This window comes from Eptesicus fuscus, chromosome 11 (genome assembly GCF_027574615.1).
Source record: "Eptesicus fuscus isolate TK198812 chromosome 11, DD_ASM_mEF_20220401, whole genome shotgun sequence".
NCBI lineage: Eukaryota > Metazoa > Chordata > Mammalia > Chiroptera > Vespertilionidae > Eptesicus > Eptesicus fuscus.
In genome coordinates this window covers 83768215-83786581 of record NC_072483.1, presented here as the reverse complement: position 1 = coordinate 83786581, position 18367 = coordinate 83768215, and the positions used below count along the sequence as shown (strand labels likewise).

At 42.9% G+C, this 18367-nt stretch overlaps 1 protein-coding gene across 1 annotated transcript; it reads right to left on the bottom strand.

Annotated features, from left to right (window-relative positions):
• Window positions 1–3531: 3531 nt before the first annotated feature.
• LOC129150732 (T-cell surface glycoprotein CD1a-like) lies at window positions 3532–6173 on the bottom strand. Its single transcript, XM_054723331.1, has 6 exons — window positions 6113–6173; window positions 5495–5761; window positions 4787–5065; window positions 4303–4581; window positions 3882–3975; window positions 3532–3715 (listed from the first exon to the last, which is right to left on the bottom strand). The coding sequence occupies exons 1-6, from the start codon at window positions 6171–6173 to the stop codon at window positions 3673–3675; spliced, it is 1023 nt and encodes a 340-aa protein (XP_054579306.1). The 3' UTR covers window positions 3532–3672.
• Window positions 6174–18367: the final 12194 nt, after the last annotated feature.

The following is an 18367-nucleotide window of genomic DNA, read 5'->3' as shown; positions in this document are numbered from 1 at the left end:
CCCCTGTAGGCTTGATTGCCCCCAACTGCCCTCCCTTGCATGTCTGGTCCCTCCCAACTACCTTCCTCTGCTGGCCAGATGGCCGACAACTGCCCTCCCTTGCAGGCCTGGTCCCTCCCAACTGCCTTCCCCTGCTGGCTATCTTGTGGCGGCCATCTTGTGTCCACATGGGAGCAGTCATCTTTGACCACATGGGGGCAGCCATCTAGTGTGTTGGAGTGATGGTCAATTTGCATATTATACTTTTATTATATAGGATTAGATAGGATAGCGGCCTGGTGCATGGGTGGGGGCCAGCTGGTTTGCCCTGAAGGGTGTCCCAGATCAGGATGGGGATTCCCTTGGGGCATGGGGCAGCCTGGGTGAGGGGCCTGTGGTGGTTTGCAGGCCAGCCACGCCCCTCGGCGACCCAAGCGGAGGCCCTGGTATCTGGGATTTATTTATCTTCTATAATTGAAACTTTGTAGCCTTGAGCAGAGCCAAGCCTCCTACTCGCTCCATGGCCGCAGCCATTTTTGTTGGGATTTATTTATCTTCTTTAATTGAAACTTTGTAGCCTTAAGTGGAGGCCTGGGCCAGCCAGGGTGTGCGGAAAGCTTGGCTTCCTCCATTGCCCCCAAGCCTCCTGCTCTCTCCAGCTTCGTGGCTGCAACATTTTTGTTGGGATTTATTTATGTTCTATAATTGAAACTTTGTAGCCTTAAGCGGAGGCCAAGGCAGGCCAGGGCAGGCAGAAATCTTGGCTTCCTCCATTTCCTGGGGCTACCTGCTCTTCCTCCAAGCCTCCTGCTCTTTCTGTGGCTGGAGCCATCTTGGTTGGGTTAATTTGCATACTTGCTCCTGATTGGCTGATGGGTGTGGCTTATGGGTGTGGCAGAGGTATGGTCGATTTGCATATTACTCTTTTATTATGTAGGATTTTATTAATACCAACCTAATCAGATGTTATCCTCTGTCCTCAGTTAAAACTCTGTTTTAAGGAACTTTTAAAAACAATTAAATCTTTATTAATGAAAGTATTACATATGTCCCACATTTCCCCCCAGTGACCCCTTGTAGACCACCATCCCTTCTCCCGCCCACGCCCTCCCACCCCAGGCCTTCATCACCCTATTGTCTGTGTCCACAGGGTATGCATATATGCATACAAGTTCTTTGGTTGATCTCTTCCTCTGAGATTCTGCAGTCTGTTCTATGCTTCTATGTCTCTGGATCTATTTTGTTCATCAATTTATTTTATTCATTAGATTCCACACATGAGTGAGACCATGTGATACTAGTCTTTCTCTGACTGGCTTATTTTGCTTAGCATAATACTCTCCAGGTCCCTCCATGCTGTCTCAAAGAGTAAGAGACAGTATGGAGGGACCTGCTGCATGGTATTCCATGGTGTAAATGTACCCCAGCTTTTTTATCCACTCATCTACTGATGGCACCTGGGCTGTTTCCAGAGGTTAGCTATTGTAAATTGCCCTCCTGTAAAGGTAGGGGTGCATATATCCTTTCTGATTGGTGTTTCTGGTTTCTTAGGATATATTCCTAGAAGTGGGATCACTGGGTCAAATGGCAGGTCCATATTTAATTTTTTGAGGAAACTCCATGTTGTTTTCCGTAGTGGCTGCACCAGTCTGCATTCCCAGCAGCAGTGCACTAGGGTTCCCTTTTCTCCACATCCTCGCCAGCACTTGCCATACTTCTTATAATATCAATCCAGATAAATAATTTTATATGAATGTGTCTTTGCAATTCTTTTTTTAAAATCCTCACCTGAGGATATATTTTTATTGGCTTTAGAGAGAAAGAAATATTGATTGCTGCCTCCTGCATTGGCCCCGACTGGGTTTCGAACCCGCAGCCTTGGTATGTGCCCTGACCGTGATCAAACCTGAATCTTTTCAGTGTATGGGACAGTGCTCCAAGCAGCTGAGTCATCTGGCCAGGGCCTTTGCAATTTTTAAAAAATATATATTTTTATTGATTTCAGAGAGGAAGGGAGAGGGACAGAGAGACAGAAACATCAATGATGAGAGAGAATTATGGATCGGCTGCCTCCTGCGCACCCCACACAGGGGATTGAGCCGGCAACCCAGGCCTGTGCCCTGACCAGGAACCTAACCATGACCTCCTGGTTCACAGGTCGAAGCTCAACCCCTGAGCCACCTGGCCGGACTGCAATTTTTGTCTCATATTTTGTTTGGATTAATTTGTCAAGAAACCAGGTACTATCCAGTAATTATATCATCAGTTATTTCTTTTCAAAAGTAGTAACTGTCGCCCTAGCCAGTTATACTCAGTGGTTGGAGCACCGTCCCATACACCAAAAAGGTGGCGGTTCCGTTCTGGTCAGGGCACATGCAGGTTGCAGGTTCAGGCCCTGATCAGGGTGCAAGCAACTAATCAGTGTTTCTTCCTCACATCGATGTTTCTCCCCCTCTTTCTCTTCCTTCTCTCTCTCTCTCCCACTACCATTCTTAAAATCAATTTTTAAAAACAAATATACAATTTTAAAAGAAGATAGCTTCAAACAAATTAAATAATTAAAAACCTAGGACTCACCCAGCTGGTGTGGCTCACTGGTTGAGCATCGACCTATGATCCTTGTCAGGGCACATGCCTGGATTGTGGGCTCCATCCCCAGTACAGTGCATGTAGGAGGCAGCTGATCAGTGATTCTCTCTCATTATTGATGTTTCTCTCTCTGTCTCTCTCTCCCTCTTTCTTCCTCTCTAAAGTAAAAAAATTAATATTAAAAAAAGAAAACTAGCCCTACCCGGTTTGGTTCAGTGGATAGAGCAATGGCCTGTGGACTGAAGGGTCCTGGGTTCGATTCCGGTCAAGGGCACATATCTTGGTTGCAGGCTCTTCCCCTGCCCTGACCCTGGTCAGGGCTCATGCGTGCAGGAGGCAACCAGTCAATGTGTTTCTTTCATATTGATGTTCCTCCCTGTCTTTCCCTCTCTCTTCCACTCTCTTTCTAAAAATCAATGGAAAAATACCCTCGAATGAGGATTAAAAAAAAGAAAAAGAAAAAAACAAAATGTCAGATAGGAAAATTAGAGGAGTGTGTCCTCTTAAGAGCAGCATATCCAAATACATTTGTTACTTCCTTGTTTTCTCCTTCCTTGCTCTAGAACTTCAGGTACCTGATGTTTGTGGTAAATGCTAAGAAAACTTAACACAGGCTTTTATTGAAAGCATATTACACTTTGTAGGTGATACAAATTTTAAAAAGACATAGACGTTGCTCTCAAGCTTAAAAATTAGAAGGTGAAAAGGGGCCTACATAACTGCAACAACGGATAAAAAGTGAGAAGTAGATTCAGCAAAGTTCACTGAAAAGTGTGTGGGAGTTCAGACACTGCTTCCACTTGTGAATCAGGGAAGGCCCCTATAAAGAAGTGACATGGGAAATGGGCCTGAGATTCATCAGTTTTTCAATATGTTCAGGTTGCTAGGATCCCATTATATCCAGAGTTAAAATAAGAGTTTTATAATCTCAGAACCAGGTCAGAAAGCAAGTCCTGCAAGATTACCTTTAGCTTATATTAATAACTAATCATTAAACACACAAATAACAACACATAAACAACCAAAGTTGTACATGGAGAGCTGAACGGACATTATCGCCGCGCTGCGTTTAAATATGTCTGGAACCCCAGGGCTGCTGGCATCTCACTCCAAAGGAAGAAGAGTGGCAGGAGGCTCACAGTGTGACCTGGTAAGAAGAGAGAGGAAAGTCACTCTGCATGAGGTGGAGGTGAGAACTGAAGAGTAAAAGGAAGGGGCTGAGGAAAGAAGAACTAACAGGAGAGAGAGAGAGAAGAAAGGTGGGAAGACAGGGAGGGGGTGAAAGAACAGGAAAGAGGGGCACAAAAACTCACCAGCGCTTCCGAAGCCCAAATGCAAGAGCTGCCAGGAGCACCAGGGGCACCATCACTGCCACGATGATCCAGCCCCTGGAGCTACGGTGACGTTCTGTGGGTTTGGGTGCACACAGGTGTCATTTCAGACCCACCCCGTTTACTGCATTTCCCTGGTCTGCCTTCTTTGTTAGAGCGCTCGCCTCACTAATCTTTGTTCTTGTTTCCTCTCTGCTCCCTCTTCAGAGTTGAATCTTTCATCTAACCCTCAACATCTTCCAACTTCTGCAGGTCTCTCATTTTCAACTCTTCTATTTATTGGATTAATTCTCTTCATTTTGGGGTTTGGAGGTCATAAGTCCCAAATGTTTTACTTGGCTCTCCTGCTCTGCTTGTGGGCCATCCACTCCCATTCCCAGTGTGGGCCCCAGTGTCTTCTTACCCAAGTAGAGGATGATGTCCTGGCCTCCGAGGCTGCTATGTCTCACCCGGCAATATAGGCCAGATGTCTCAGTGGCTTCCACCTCCAAGAAAACCTGAAGGTACCATGTCCCATCAGCATTGGGCAAGATACCACTCTGTTGAGTGCGCTGTTGTACCTGTTCACCTCGCATCCACTTTACCCAAATTGGCTTTGGATGGAAGCCAGAGACATGGCAAACCAGCATCTCATGGTCAGGACCAGGATTGGGGCCATTGGACAGCCAGGCCTCTGGTTTTACTGCAAAGGACAGGAAAGATATTCAGATAAGGACTAACACAGACTTGGAGGTTCATATCTTCACATCAGCTTAGAGGAACACATCTATCACATGCTTGGAATTCATGCATTATCCTTCTCCCTCATGACCCTTTTCCTCAATTTAAAGGGATGGTGGGAAGGTATAATTTTAGAAAATTCTTTGGAGGAAGGATATGGGACTGACCTTCTCTCTGAAGATCTGCCTTCCCTGCATCAAGAACACTCAAGAGAAAACGTGGGCAGGCGTCACTGATAATCCTCTGTACCATTTTCTTGGTGACATGGTACTGATTGAATACTCTGCACACATCCTGAGCTCTTGTTCCACCCTTTGGAGATGGCAGAAATGAATTGTTCTGGAAGTGCAGGAGCTCTGATCCTTGATAAGCGAATCGATGGAAGCCTACTATGGCTCCCCCAGAGTGCAGTTCACAACTCATTGTTATCTGAATCTCAAAGGGATCTAGGAAAGAGGGATTGTAAATTAGAGAAAAGAGGGAATTAGTGGAAGCGAAAAAAAGAAAATAGAAGAAGTTTGGGGGCTTTGAGATAATGGAACAAACTTTGGTTTGATCAGAAGTTCAGAAAAAGTGTAATTGGTGGTAGTTGAAGGTGGAGGAAAAAATTAATGACTTTTTGAAAATAGAAGTGAGCAAATTGTTGAAATAAGGTGACATAAATGGTGAGAGCAAGAGAATGAGGAAGCACTTAGTGTGAAAAAGATGTGATTATAATAACCTAGGGTGAATGACATGCAATAGGTTACAATAAATGTACATAGAATGCTGAAGAGATCAGATATGGAGGGAAATGGGAATAAGAAACTCATTGCGACACACACACACCCCTCACCCAGCACATTGCACCTCCCCATTTTGGGAATTGAACTTACATGTAAACTTCCATTGACTGGCATGCCTTTGAGTTACTAGAGGCATGTCAATGTAGAACAGATGGAAGAATTTTTCCACGTCTTTTATCTCTTCCTCACTAAAGTTGCCCTTGGACCAAGGACGCAGAAAAATAATTCTGCCAGAGTTGCTGTCCCAGCCATGAGTCTGCAAGTCATCCAACCAAGCAGAGCACCAAGTTTTCACGCAGGAACGGTTGTAGAAGGATGAGCTGTAGATAATTTTGAAGGAGATCTCCTCCTGGAAGGCTGTGGCAAAAGAACAGATAGAATGAGGAGAAGAAAAGGCATCGGGAAGGAGAGAGAATGAAGAAAGGTGCCAGGAAGGAAACACTCAGAATCTGGACATAAGGGAAGCCATGGCTACCTCAGCAGCATTCAGCTGCCCAGGGCCCCATGCTCTACAAACAACCTTCAGAGGGCACAGGGTCCCAGAGTTCGGGATACTGAGGACTGTGCAGACATTCCCCTCTCCAGGTGTGTTCTGAGGACGCCACCCCACAGAAACACACACACACACATTCACACACACACATACACACTCACACACACACACACACACCCTTTTGTACCCAACAGGGCAGTGGCCAGAGTTCTTACCATCTTCATTGTCACCAGCTGCGAGGAGAACAGCTAGCAATGGAAAGTACAGAAGCAGCATTTCCTTTACAGATGTTATTTCTTTCTCAGGAAAGTTTGTCTTTGGCTTCTGTTTTAAATAAAACTACTCCACACTACCTCTGTTCTGTCTTCCTTCTTCTACCAACATGCCAGGAAAAAAAAAGTGCTCCTTCCCTAAACTCTAGGCACTGATTCAGCCTCTCATTTCCCCTCCGCTTCTGACTTTCAACTTCTCCCCTTGTTACCAGCCTTCATTCTGTTCATCTTTCTCTAACTCAGCCTCTGTGGACTAAGTCTCATGTGGCATTGAAAAGTCAGTTTACCTCTGGGGACATTTCCTTCTCATTCAGACAATGAAGGCATAAAACCAAATGGCTTTCCAATTCCTAACTAATGTTCTGTTGTCCCTGCTCTTTCCTGTCATTCTGTCCTTCTCTTGCCAAATTCAAATACTCTTCTTCTAACTAAGCCCCACCCCACCACATTCATATCTCTGACATCTCATTGGCTGCTTTATTTGATTTTCAGAATCTCCTATGATTGCCCTGTGTAACAGTATAAACTACTACTCCATTATCCTTAGGGAAGAACCAATAGCCATCACAGAGACCACAGGAACCTGGAAACATAAAGAAAAATCTCACCCTAGCTGGTTTGGCTCAGTGGATAGAGCATCGGTCTGTAGACTCAAGGGTCCCAGGTTCGATTCCCGTCAAGGGCATGCACCTTGGTTGCAGGCACATACCCAGTAGAGAGTGTGCAGGAGACAGCTGATTGATGTTTCTCTCTCATCAATGTTTCTCTCTATCCCTCTCCATTCCTCTCTATAAAAAATCAATAAAATATATTAAAAAAAGAAAAATGTCCTCTGACTTGCATTGCAATATACCCAAATGAATACTTACCCAAAAGTCGCTCAGTACCTGCCTGGATACAAGCATCTTGTGACACTCAGGAATATCTAGTGGTCTACAGGGCAATCATTTTATTCAGGAGCTTTTATTCTACTTAAGAAGGAAGCACACAAACTGAGGACTAGAAGCCTCGGTGTGCTGGGTTTTATTATAATGTACAGACTAGAGAAAACAAGCCTCTTGAAACAAAGTCCCAGCCCTTAACTGGTGTTGCCCACTCAGAATCTTGGCTCCAGTGATGTGCTCAGGGTGTTAGGTCCGTATACCTCTGCTGTACTGGGTCCCCAACTCTAGCAGAATGCCTCCTGGCAAGGTGCTCAATGAGTAAGTTTGAATGATTGAATAATTTGGTTCAGGCATCCAATTATTTTTTTCATTACACAGATTTTTAATATTATTGTTTAAGGTATCAGAAATCTTTGCTTATATTTCTACTTGGTGAAATGAGAAACTTACACAGTTTTATTTAGGATTAAAATATCCTAATATATAAAAAGCCATGGGCTGTCATGAACAAAACAACCAGACAGACAACCAAGCACCAGGATGTGTGGGATGACCAGGCTGGCAGGGGGAGCAGTTGAGGGTGACTAAGCTGGCAGTAGTGAGGAGTGACCAGGCTGGCGGGGGCGGGGGGGCAGTTAGGGGTGACCAGGCTGGCAGAGGGAACAGTTGGGGGCTACCAGGCCAGCAGAAGGGGCAGTTAGGGGTGATCAAGCTGACAGGCAGAGGTGGTTAGGGGTGATCAGGCAGGCAGGTGAGCAGTTAGAAGCCAGCAGATTGTGAGAGGGTGAAATCTGGGCTGAGGGGACCCGCACCCCATGCACAAATTTTGTGCACTGGGCCTCTAGTATGCTAATAAGCATGAAGTTTACACAGAGGGTTATGCTGTAAATCTATTAGTTATAATTTTTAAAAAACTGATAATTTGTGGGAAATTAAATTAATAGAATATTCTGGAGTTCTTTATTTAAGATTTTCTCCTTACTGGCCCTGCTTGGATGTTCCAGCTTGTTTTATCATACACTGGTCTTTGCTGGCCATGCTGACCCTGTTCTTTCATTCTTATAGTGTTTAAAAGGCTCTTAAAAAATTTTTTTCCTTTGTATCTTTTCTGGCTATTTTGTTATTTATTTGTATACAAGTAAACAAAAATTATCTAAGGCTAATTCTTAAGATATTTTGGAAAAATGTTAGGATTACCTTAACCTAAAATTAAAAAACCAAAACACGAGGTAATAAGGGTTTATTTGTATTGCAATTTGGGAAGCACAGATTATGGCAGAAACCACATAGTGTTCTGATTACAGGGTGAGAGAAAGGGAATTTTAGGAAAAAAGAATGGGATAATTGCATGAATATAAAAAAAATATATTGCTGTTGGTGCTAACAAGCTGGTAAACTAAATTATTCTATGGCTATTGTAGGGGTTCAGAACAGACATCCCCAAAATGTGCCACTTTAACATTTGCATTATTTTGAGCCTTAGCGTTTGAATTATGTTGAGCCAAAGACAATTAAGACCCTGCAGGCTTATGAGAAACTTTTACTTCTCCCTTGAAGAATTTAAATGAGGGGACTTGCCCATAGTAAGCTTTCAGCAGAAACATTTTTAAACCAATCTACATGGCAGGCAGACTACTAGTTACAGAACACCTCTTATTACCAACCTTTTGAAACCCCAAGCTTCCCTACCTCATCTTTACCTCAGACTTGCCTCTCATACCTCAGTTTCAGAAAGTGCCATGTGGTCAGTCTGACAAGTTCAGTGACGGAAAGTAACCTCACAGGGTGGCCTGATCATCACTTGCTAACTAGGCAAGTCCCGATGGGCAGTCATGCTCCAGGTCTAAAGGTGTGTCTTGGCCTTAAGCAAGCTCTGTCTGTTGTTCTTGTGCATCTGGGTTAACACACCTTTGAAATGTCATAAGTACTCTTTTCCAGAGCCCTCTCAGGTGTGACCACCTCACTGAGCACATCATCTTGTTAACTGTCCTGCCCCCCTTTTGGTGCTGGGGACTACACCCCATGAACTGAGCCACACTGGCCAGGGCAGGACTCCCATGTTCCCCTGTACCCTCACACCTTCCTGGAAATCCCTCCTCTTGATCCACTGGTGCTCAGGCTACAGGCATGCTCATGTTCTAACAGCTCTTACCTGGTGCTTCCTCAAACACCACCAGAGCTCTGGAATTTCTCTGTCCTCTAAAGCTCTCCTCAGAACCCAGATGGGGAATTCCCCTCCCACCACACAGTCTCACACACTCATCTAAAATCACACTCCCCAGCAGCAGTAACCTCAACTTCCCTGCTAGAGAAACACTGCCTCTTACAACCATGTGCCTTTCACTGAGCTTCTTCCTTCCCTTCCCACTTTACTTCTCGTTTTTCTATCCTCTTTCTGGCTTCCAGACACGATGTGTACCGTATTTTCCGGCGTATAAGACGACTTTTTAACACAGGAAAATCTTCTATATGCCCAGTCGTCTTATATGGCCGAAAATACGGTATCTGATGTGAGTGCTTCTTATTCTTCAAAGCAAGTCTCTTGCCCACAAAAGAATCTTAGGACTGAGAGTCAAATATATTCCTGGATGAGACACCTGCTGGATGCAGTGAATTGGAAAAAACACAGCAGCATTCTGGCCTCAGTTTTCTTATCTGTAAAATAACTGGGTTTAAAGAAGTAAATGTTTTCTAATCTTGTCACCTTCCCCTCTAGCATTCTGTGCATCTTACTGGGCTCCGTTTTCTCCCAATCCATGCCCTCTTCCTCCCCATTTTGCTTTTCCCTCATTTTTTTAAACTTTACTTTTCATTGGTTTCTGTTAAATATTATTTAGTATTAGTTTTAGGTGTATAACGTAGTGGTAAGACAATCATATCCTTATAAGGTGTTTCTGTTTAGTAGTATTAGTTTCAGGAGTACAGCATAGTGATGAGACAATTATGTCCTTACAAAGTCTTCCCTCCAATATTTTCAGTATCCACCTGGCACCTTATGTAGTTTTACAGTATTATTAACTATATTCCCTGTGTTGTACTTTACATCCCTGTGACTATTTTGGAACTATTAATTTTACTTCTTTTTTTTAAAAAATATTTTTATTGATTTCAGAGAAGTAGGGAGAAGGAGAGAGAAATATAGAAACATCAATGATGAAAGAGAATCATTGATTGGCTGGCTCCCGCACGCCCCACACTGGGGAGCGAGTCCACAAGCCAGGCATTTGCCCTAACCGGAATCAAACCATGACCTCCTGGTTCATAGGTTGTTGCTCAATCACTGAACCATGCCAGCCAGGCTCAATTTTACTTCTTAATCTCTTTACTTTTTTCACCCACTCATCCAATCCTCCTCCCCTCTGGCAACTGTCAGTCTGTTCCCTATATCTAAGAGTTTGTTTCAATTTTGTTCTTTAGATTCATGTATAAGTAAAGTCATGTGGTATTTGTTTTTCTCTGACTGGCTTATTTCACTTAGCATAATACCTTCTAGACCCAACCATGCTGTCACAAATGGTAAGATTTTCTTCCTTTTTTATGGCCGAGTAATATTCCACTGTATATCTGTACTACCACTTTCTGATCCACTCCTCTGTTGATGGGCACTGGACTTGGTTCCATATCCTGGTCCTTCCTTGTTTCTCCTTCTGCATGTCTTAGCAGTCATTCTCCATTTAGCCTCCAGCACAGTCCCAGCCTCCTCTCCATTTTCTCATAGTCCCTGTCCATTCAATATCATTTCAGTCTTTCCTTCCTCATTCACTTTCAATGATAAAGCATTGTTTTATTCTGTGACCCTTAAATTCCTGTGTGTAATATGTAAATCACAGTTATGGATTTTATTTCTGGAATGATGGCACAAAACATAACTTGAGAAGACTGTGATAATTCTCATGTGAGGGAAAGTAGGGATGGAATGAGTCTCAAATGTGTTCTCTTTCCAGCCAGTGTGCTCAGTGGTTGAGCACTGATCCACGAATCAAGAGGTTGAGGTTCAATTCCTGGTAAGAGCACATGCCCCATTTGCAGCCTCAGTCCTCATTAAGAGGACGTGCAGGAGGCAGTTGATTGATGTCTCGCTCATTGATGTTTCTATTTTGCTCTCCTTCTCCTTTCCTCTCTCTCTAAAAAAAAAAAAAAGAATGAAAACATATTTTTTCAAAATCTGTTTTATCTACTATATATTTGCACTACTTATGTGGCTTTGCTCAATCTGAGCACCAGAATATTGGCTTCAATGATTATGTCAGACCTGGGCAGTGAGACCCGTATATCCATGAAAATATTTCAACCGGTTTTTAATTTATAAAGATACCTAAAGTACTAAAACTAAACCTATACAACAAGCAGCAATACACAACACCAGTGTGTTATATATAACCTAACTCCTCAATTAAAAACTGATGAGAATTCTTGGTCCATGAACATTTATTGGTTATACTGCTTAATAGTGCTCACCCGTTCTAGCAATCACTAGATAGTGATAAGACTTTACATACCTGAAGAAAATATTAAATGCAATCTACCAAAAGAGGCACCACATCTGCAGTTTTGAGCACCCACACCTGATAATCCCTTCTCACAGGTGTCCCGACCACGTCATGTAAAAGCCTTAGGACACAATGCACAAGACTCCAGTGCAGCTCAAGTTCGGGGCTGTTGCCTTGCAGTCGCTGGGGGGGAAATGGACTGAGAAAATGTGAGGCAGGACAGAAGAGGTGACTGATACAGGCAGGATTTAAAAATTTTATCTTTATTACAAGCAGGTCTTTATGAATAAACATATAAAGTATAATATATACACAAAACCAATTGTTTTTCATAGGAAATCTTCCATAGGCCGGTCTGCTCAGTAACTAACTCCCAGTTATTCAAATACAGATGCCTATTCAAATACAGACATTCACAGGCATCAAGTTACAGCTCTTTAATGCTGTCTAAAGAGAAATGCCTTTGAAACTCTATGTTGCTCACCTTCACTCTATTCGAAATTAAAGACCAGTACCTACCTGGCTGGTGTGGCTCAGTGGTTGAGCATCGACCTATGAACCAGGAGGTCACAGTTCGATTACAGTCAGGGAACATGCCCAGGTTGCAGGCTGGATCCCCAGTGTGGAGTTTGCAGGAGGCAGCCAATCAATGATTCTCTCCCATCGATGTTTCTATCTCTTTCTCCCTCTCCCTCTCTCTCTGAAATCAATAAAAACATACTTTAAAAAAAATAAGGCCAGTGAATTAAAAAACACACATAACAAAACACCCTTTGCCTGATGTGCAGCTGTTCACCTGCAGTAACAGCTTTTCATCTGTTGGGACCGTTACTGTAACCCACCACTTTGAGAAGATAAGGCACACTCAGTATGGCACCTTGCAAGTAAACTATATTGATGTGGGAAGCTTGACTCTGGTGTACTTACCCCATGTATGTTCCCCATAATTTCAGGCAGCCTCACATGAAATCTCTATATTGCATTGTAATCTGAAAATCTTAATTTCTTCAGTTTTTGCTATTTACTCTCCTTTAATCTCCAAATTAAAGTATATATAAGAAACTAGAGGCCTGGTGCATGAAATTCATGCACTGGGAGGGGGGTGTCCCTCAGCCCAATCTGCACCCTCTCCAATCTGGAACCCCTCAGGAGATGTCCGACTGCCAGTTTAAGCCTGATTCAAAGGACCAGGCCGAAACTGGCAGTCGGACATCCCTCTCACAATCCGGGACTTCTGGCTCCTAACCACTTACCTGCCTGCCTGCCTGATTTCCCCTAACCACTTCTGCCTGCCAGCCTGATCACCCCCTAACCGCTCCCCTGCTGGTCTGATTAACAACTAACTGCTCCCCTGCTGGCCCCATCTCCCCCAACTGCCCTCCCCTGCAGTTGGGGCCTGCCCTCCCCTGCAAGCCTGGTCCCCCCCAAAACTGCCCTTTGCTGCCGGCCTGATGTCCCCCAACTGCACTCCCCTGCAGGCCTGGTCCCCCCCAGTTGCCCTCCCCTGCAGTCCTGATCTCGCCCCCAAATGCCCTCCTCTGCTGGCCAATTTGGTTCTGATTGGTCGGTTTCTATGCCAGTCAGCGTCAAAAGCTCTGCCTCCTAGGCAGCCATTGGCTCCTCACAGTTCACCCAGATTTGGTTCTGATTGGTCAGTTTCTATGCCACTCAGCGTCTCTGGGCCTATCAATGGGGCCTGATGATAAAGGTGGGGCTGATCAGCAGCCCTGGTGGAGGCCTGGAGAAAAATGGAGGCGAGGCTGCTGGTCAGGTCCAGAGAGAAAGACAGAGGCAAGTGCTGATCAACAGCTGCCACAGAGGCTACTAATCAGACCCTGCTTCTCTCTTCAGGCCTCTCTCCAGGCCTGATTCCCAGCCCCCTCAGCAGTCAGTGCTGGGTCACCACGTCAACCTAGCCCTGACTGCAGGACTGACTTCCGGTTGGTCGAGCCTCCAGTCGTGAGGCACCCAGGGTTTTTATATATTAGGATTATACCAAGTAAATTCCTGTAAACCCATTTAATTTCATTATTCTAAAACCACAGTTACATAATTTCTACTGATCCAACTTGCATTATATTTTATTAAAAGTATCTTCAAACAGATCAATTCTTATTCATATAAAAATTATACACAGTAAAAACTAATTGGCAAATCAAATCTTGAATTTTACCCTGTAAAAGGTTTGCTTTTGAAAGTTAACTTTTGTAGCCATTATTTCTACAAAAATTCAGTTTCCCCTGACTGACTTGTATAGATCTAAATAGTACTATATGCAATTGTAGCCACTAAGTATTTGACTTTTTTGGTTTTGCTGTTATTTATATTTATTTTAAGATGTAGATAAAGCAAAAATAGTCCTTTGTTTTGGATTAGTTTATTACATTGCTAATTAGGTTCTCCAACAAACTTTGCAAACTGTACTAACTATGCAGACTCTGAACTGATAAAAGAGCATATAGAACAGGAGTAAGTGTTCTCTGTTATATAGACTATCATGTCCTCTACAAATAAAGATGGTTAAGCTTCTTGGTTTATAATCTTATGGCTTTAATTTCTTATTTTGTCATATTAATTCTTAATTAATAAGATTGGCCATTCACTACTATGATGAATATAAATGGCCTTAGAAGAGAAGCCAAAAATGTCACCATTTAGTAGAATGTTAGCTGGTTGTTTGTTTTTCCCCCCCCCTTTATGAAATTGAGACGGTGCCTTTTCATTCCTAGTTTACTGGAAGTTTTTGACATGAGAAGGTGCTCAATGTTTCAAATCTTTTATTTCTACCTAGTGAGATAAAATATGATTATTCCCTCTACTCTGTTACCATGGTGAATTATAATGATTGATTTTTAAATTTAAAAAAATCTTCCTCATCTGGGATAAACCCCAATAGTCATCATATAATAACCTTTTTATACACTGCTAGATTCTATTACATTTTTTTTTGGAATTCTGTATCTATGTTTATAAGACATATTGGTGTATAGTTTGATTTTCTTGCAATTATCTTGTAAGTTTTTGGTAGTTTTTTGTTTTGTTTTGTTTTTTGTCCTTCATCTATTTTTTTTCAATCTTTATTGTTCATATTATTACAGTTCTTCCTCTTTTTCCCCCCCATAGCTCTCCTCCACCTGGTTCCCACCCCACCCTATGTCCTTACCCCCCCTCCCCCACTGTCCTCATCCATAGGTATACGATTTTTGTCGAATCTCTTCCCACACCTCCCACACCCTTTTCCCCCTGAGGATTAGCAGTCCATTCCCTTTCTATGTCCCTGATTCTATTATATTCACCAGATTTTTTTACTCACTTGATTTTTAGATTCATTTCTTGATAGATATGTATTTGTTGTTCATAATTTTTATCTTTACCTTTTTCTTCTTCTTCCTCTTCTTAAAGAATACATTATAGCATTTCATATAATACTGGTTTGATGGTGATGAACTCCTTTAACTTTTTCTTCTCTGTGAAGATCTTTATCTGACCTTCAATTCTGAATGATAACTTTGCTTGGTAGAGTAATCTTGGTTGTAGGTTCTTGCTATTCATCACTTTGAGTATTTCTTGCCACTCCCTTCTGGCCTGCATAGTTTCTGTTGAGAAATCAGCTGACAGTCATATGAGTGCTCCCTTGTAGGTAATTAACTGTTTTTCTCTTGCTGCTTTTAATATTCTCTCTTTGTCTTTTGCTCTTGGCATTTTAATTATGATGTGTCTTGGTGTGGTCCTCTTTGGATTCCTCTTGTTTGGGGTTCTGTGCGCTTCCTGGACTTGTAAGTCTATTTCTTTCACCAGGTCGGGGAAGTTTTCGGTCATTATTTCTTCAAATAGGTTTTCAGTATCTTGCTCTGTCTCTTCTTCTGGCACCCCCATAATTCTGATGTTGGTACGCTTGAAGTTGTCCCAGAGGCTCCTTACACTAGTTTCATATTTTTGGATTCTTTTTTCTTTTTGCTTTTCTGGTTGGGTGTTTTTTGCTTCTTTGTATTTCAAATCTTTGACTTGATTCTTGTGATCCTCTAGTCTGTTGTTGAATCTCTGTATATTATTTTTTATTTCAGTAAGTGTATGTCTATTTTCTAGTTGGTCCTTTTTCATATCCTCGAGGGTCTCACTAAATTTATCGGCCTCTTCTAGAAAATTCTTGAAAAACGTTATAACCGTGGTTTTGAACTCTATATCCAGTTGTTTGCTTTCCTCCATTTCTTTCATTTGTGATCTCTTTCTTTGTCTCCGCATTTTGGCTGCTTCCCTGAGTTGATAGAGTGGCTTTGTGTGCTAGGTGTCCTATAGGGCCCAATGGCTCAGCCTCCCCAGTTACCTGAGGTGGACACTCTTGGTGCACCCCTTTGTGGGCTGTGTGCACAGACTTGTTGTAGTTAAGCCTTGATTGTTGTTGGTATCACTGGGGGTATTGACCTCCAGACCAATTGGCTGTGAGGATCAGCTGTGTCTATGATGGGAGGACTTCTGTGCTGGAGACACCCTTATGGGGCAAGACTTGCTTCAGTGGGGCTTTGGTGCTCATTGAGACTTCCCCCCAAGTGTGTCCCTTATGGATCTGAGGAGTTGTAATTTGGATGGTCCTACTCTGACCCCTTGTTACACTGGTTCTTGGATCTCCAAGGAGGTGCTAATTTAGCCTCTGCCTGAGGCCACCCAGCAGGTGCTAAGGAGAGATCTGCAGATTTATCTTCTTTGTTTGGGTTTTGGAGATGCCCAGATAAGGCCCAGCTGTGAAGCAATGCAAGCTGCTGCGGGGCCTTGGGCCTTCTTTTGGATGTTCTGGGTCTCTCTGACTCAAGTTGCAGTTTCCAAGGTAAGTTTAGACTTCAAAGGACCAGGCCATTCATATGCAAAAGCCTCTGCATGAAGTTTGGGTGGGATGGAGTTTCAGGGCAGAGCAAACAACAATGACTTGGATGGGGCGGAGTCTCAGGGCGGAGCAAACAGCAATGGCTTCCCATCAGCCCTGCCCTAAGAGGTCCCTGGGTCTCAGAGTCCCGCGGTAATTGCTGCAAGCACCTCTGAGAGAAAGCTGCCCTCAAGTTTCGCCCGCTGCCAGACAGTCCAGTTTCTCCCTGTATGAGTCTAAGTCCCCAGAGTCTCGCCTGGAACTGGAGTTCAGAGCAGTCAGGAGCTTGTGTCTCGCTCCCGCTTGAAAAAGACAGCCGCATATTCAGTTGCCAGCCCTCTCCGCACATGCGCCTCCGTACCTCGGCACTTTACTTCTGCAGCTCCTCTGAGTCTCAGTGTGCTTTTCTCTTCCCTTCTAGTTGTAGAATTTCCACACAGCCTGTGGGTTCTGGATGATGTTCGTTTTGTCTTTTAGTTGTAGTTTTAAAGTGGTTGTGCAAGGCAGCAAGTTCAGGTGTTTACCTGTGCCACCATCTTGGTTTCTCTATCTTGTAAGTTTTTAATGGTAGAAATATGCTGACCTCATAAAGTAAATTAGGAATGCCTTCTTCGTTTTCTAAAAGGTTTTAATGTAAGGCTGGTATTTCTTCTTCTTTAAATGTGTGAATTCAGCCGTAACCGGTTTGGCTCAGTGGATAGAGTGTCGGCCTGCAGACTGAAGGGTCCCAGGTTCGATTCTGGTCAAGGGCATGTACTTTGGTTGCAGGCACATCCCCAGTAGGGGGTGTGCAAGAGGCAGCTGATCAATGTTTCTCTCTCATCGATGTTTCTGGCTCTCTATCCCTCTCTCTTCCTCTCTGTAAAAAATCAATAAAATATATTTTAAAAAAAGAAAAATAAAATAAATGTGTGAATTCAACCATCTTTCTGAACCACAGGTTTTCTTTGTGGGAGAGTTTTAATAACACATTATTTTAATATTTATGTTTATCCACTATATTTTATATATGATATTTAACAATTATATTACATATTTTATTAATATCAACCTAATCAGATGTTATATTTTTATCTCAGTCAAACTGTTTTTTAAGGAACTTTGTACTTTTTAAAAAACAATTAAATCTTTATTATTGAAAGTATTACATATATCCCACATTTCCCCCCAGTACCCCTTCTAGACCACCCTCCACCCCCTGCCCTAGGCCTTCATCACCCTGGTGTCTGTGTCCATGGGTTATGAATATATGCATACAAGTTCTTTGGTTGATCTCTTTCCACACCCTCTCCCGCCACCACCCACCCTGCCCAACACACACACACCTTCCTCCTGAGATTCTGCAGTCTGTTCCATGCTTCTTTGTCTCTGGATCTATTTTGTTCATCAATTTATTTGTTCATTAGATTCCACACATGAGTGAGATCATGTGATACTTGTCTTTCTCTGACTGGCTTATTTCGCTTAACATAATACTCTCCAGGTCCCTCCATGCTGTCTCAAAGAGTAAGAGACAGTATGGAGGGACCTGCTGCATGGTATCCCATGGTGTAAATGTTCCCCAGATTTTTTATCCACTCACCTACTGATGGCACTTGGGCTGTTTCCAGAGGTTAGCTATTGTAAATTGCCCTCCTGTGAACATAGGGGTGCATATATCCTTTCTGATTGGTGTTTCTGGTTTCTTAGGATATATTCCTAGAAGTGGGATCACTGGGTCAAATGGCAGGTCCATATTTAATTTTTTGAGGAAACTCCATGTTGTTTTCCGTAGTGGCTGCACCAGTCTGCATTCCCAGCAGCAGTGCACGAGGGTTCCCTTTCTCCACATCCTCGCCAGCACTTGCCATGCTTTTTATAATATCAATCCAGATAAATAATTTTATATGGATGTGTCTTTGCAATTCTTTTTTCATTTTAATTATTTATTTATTTATTTTGATCAACAAAAGCCAAGTTTGTTTGT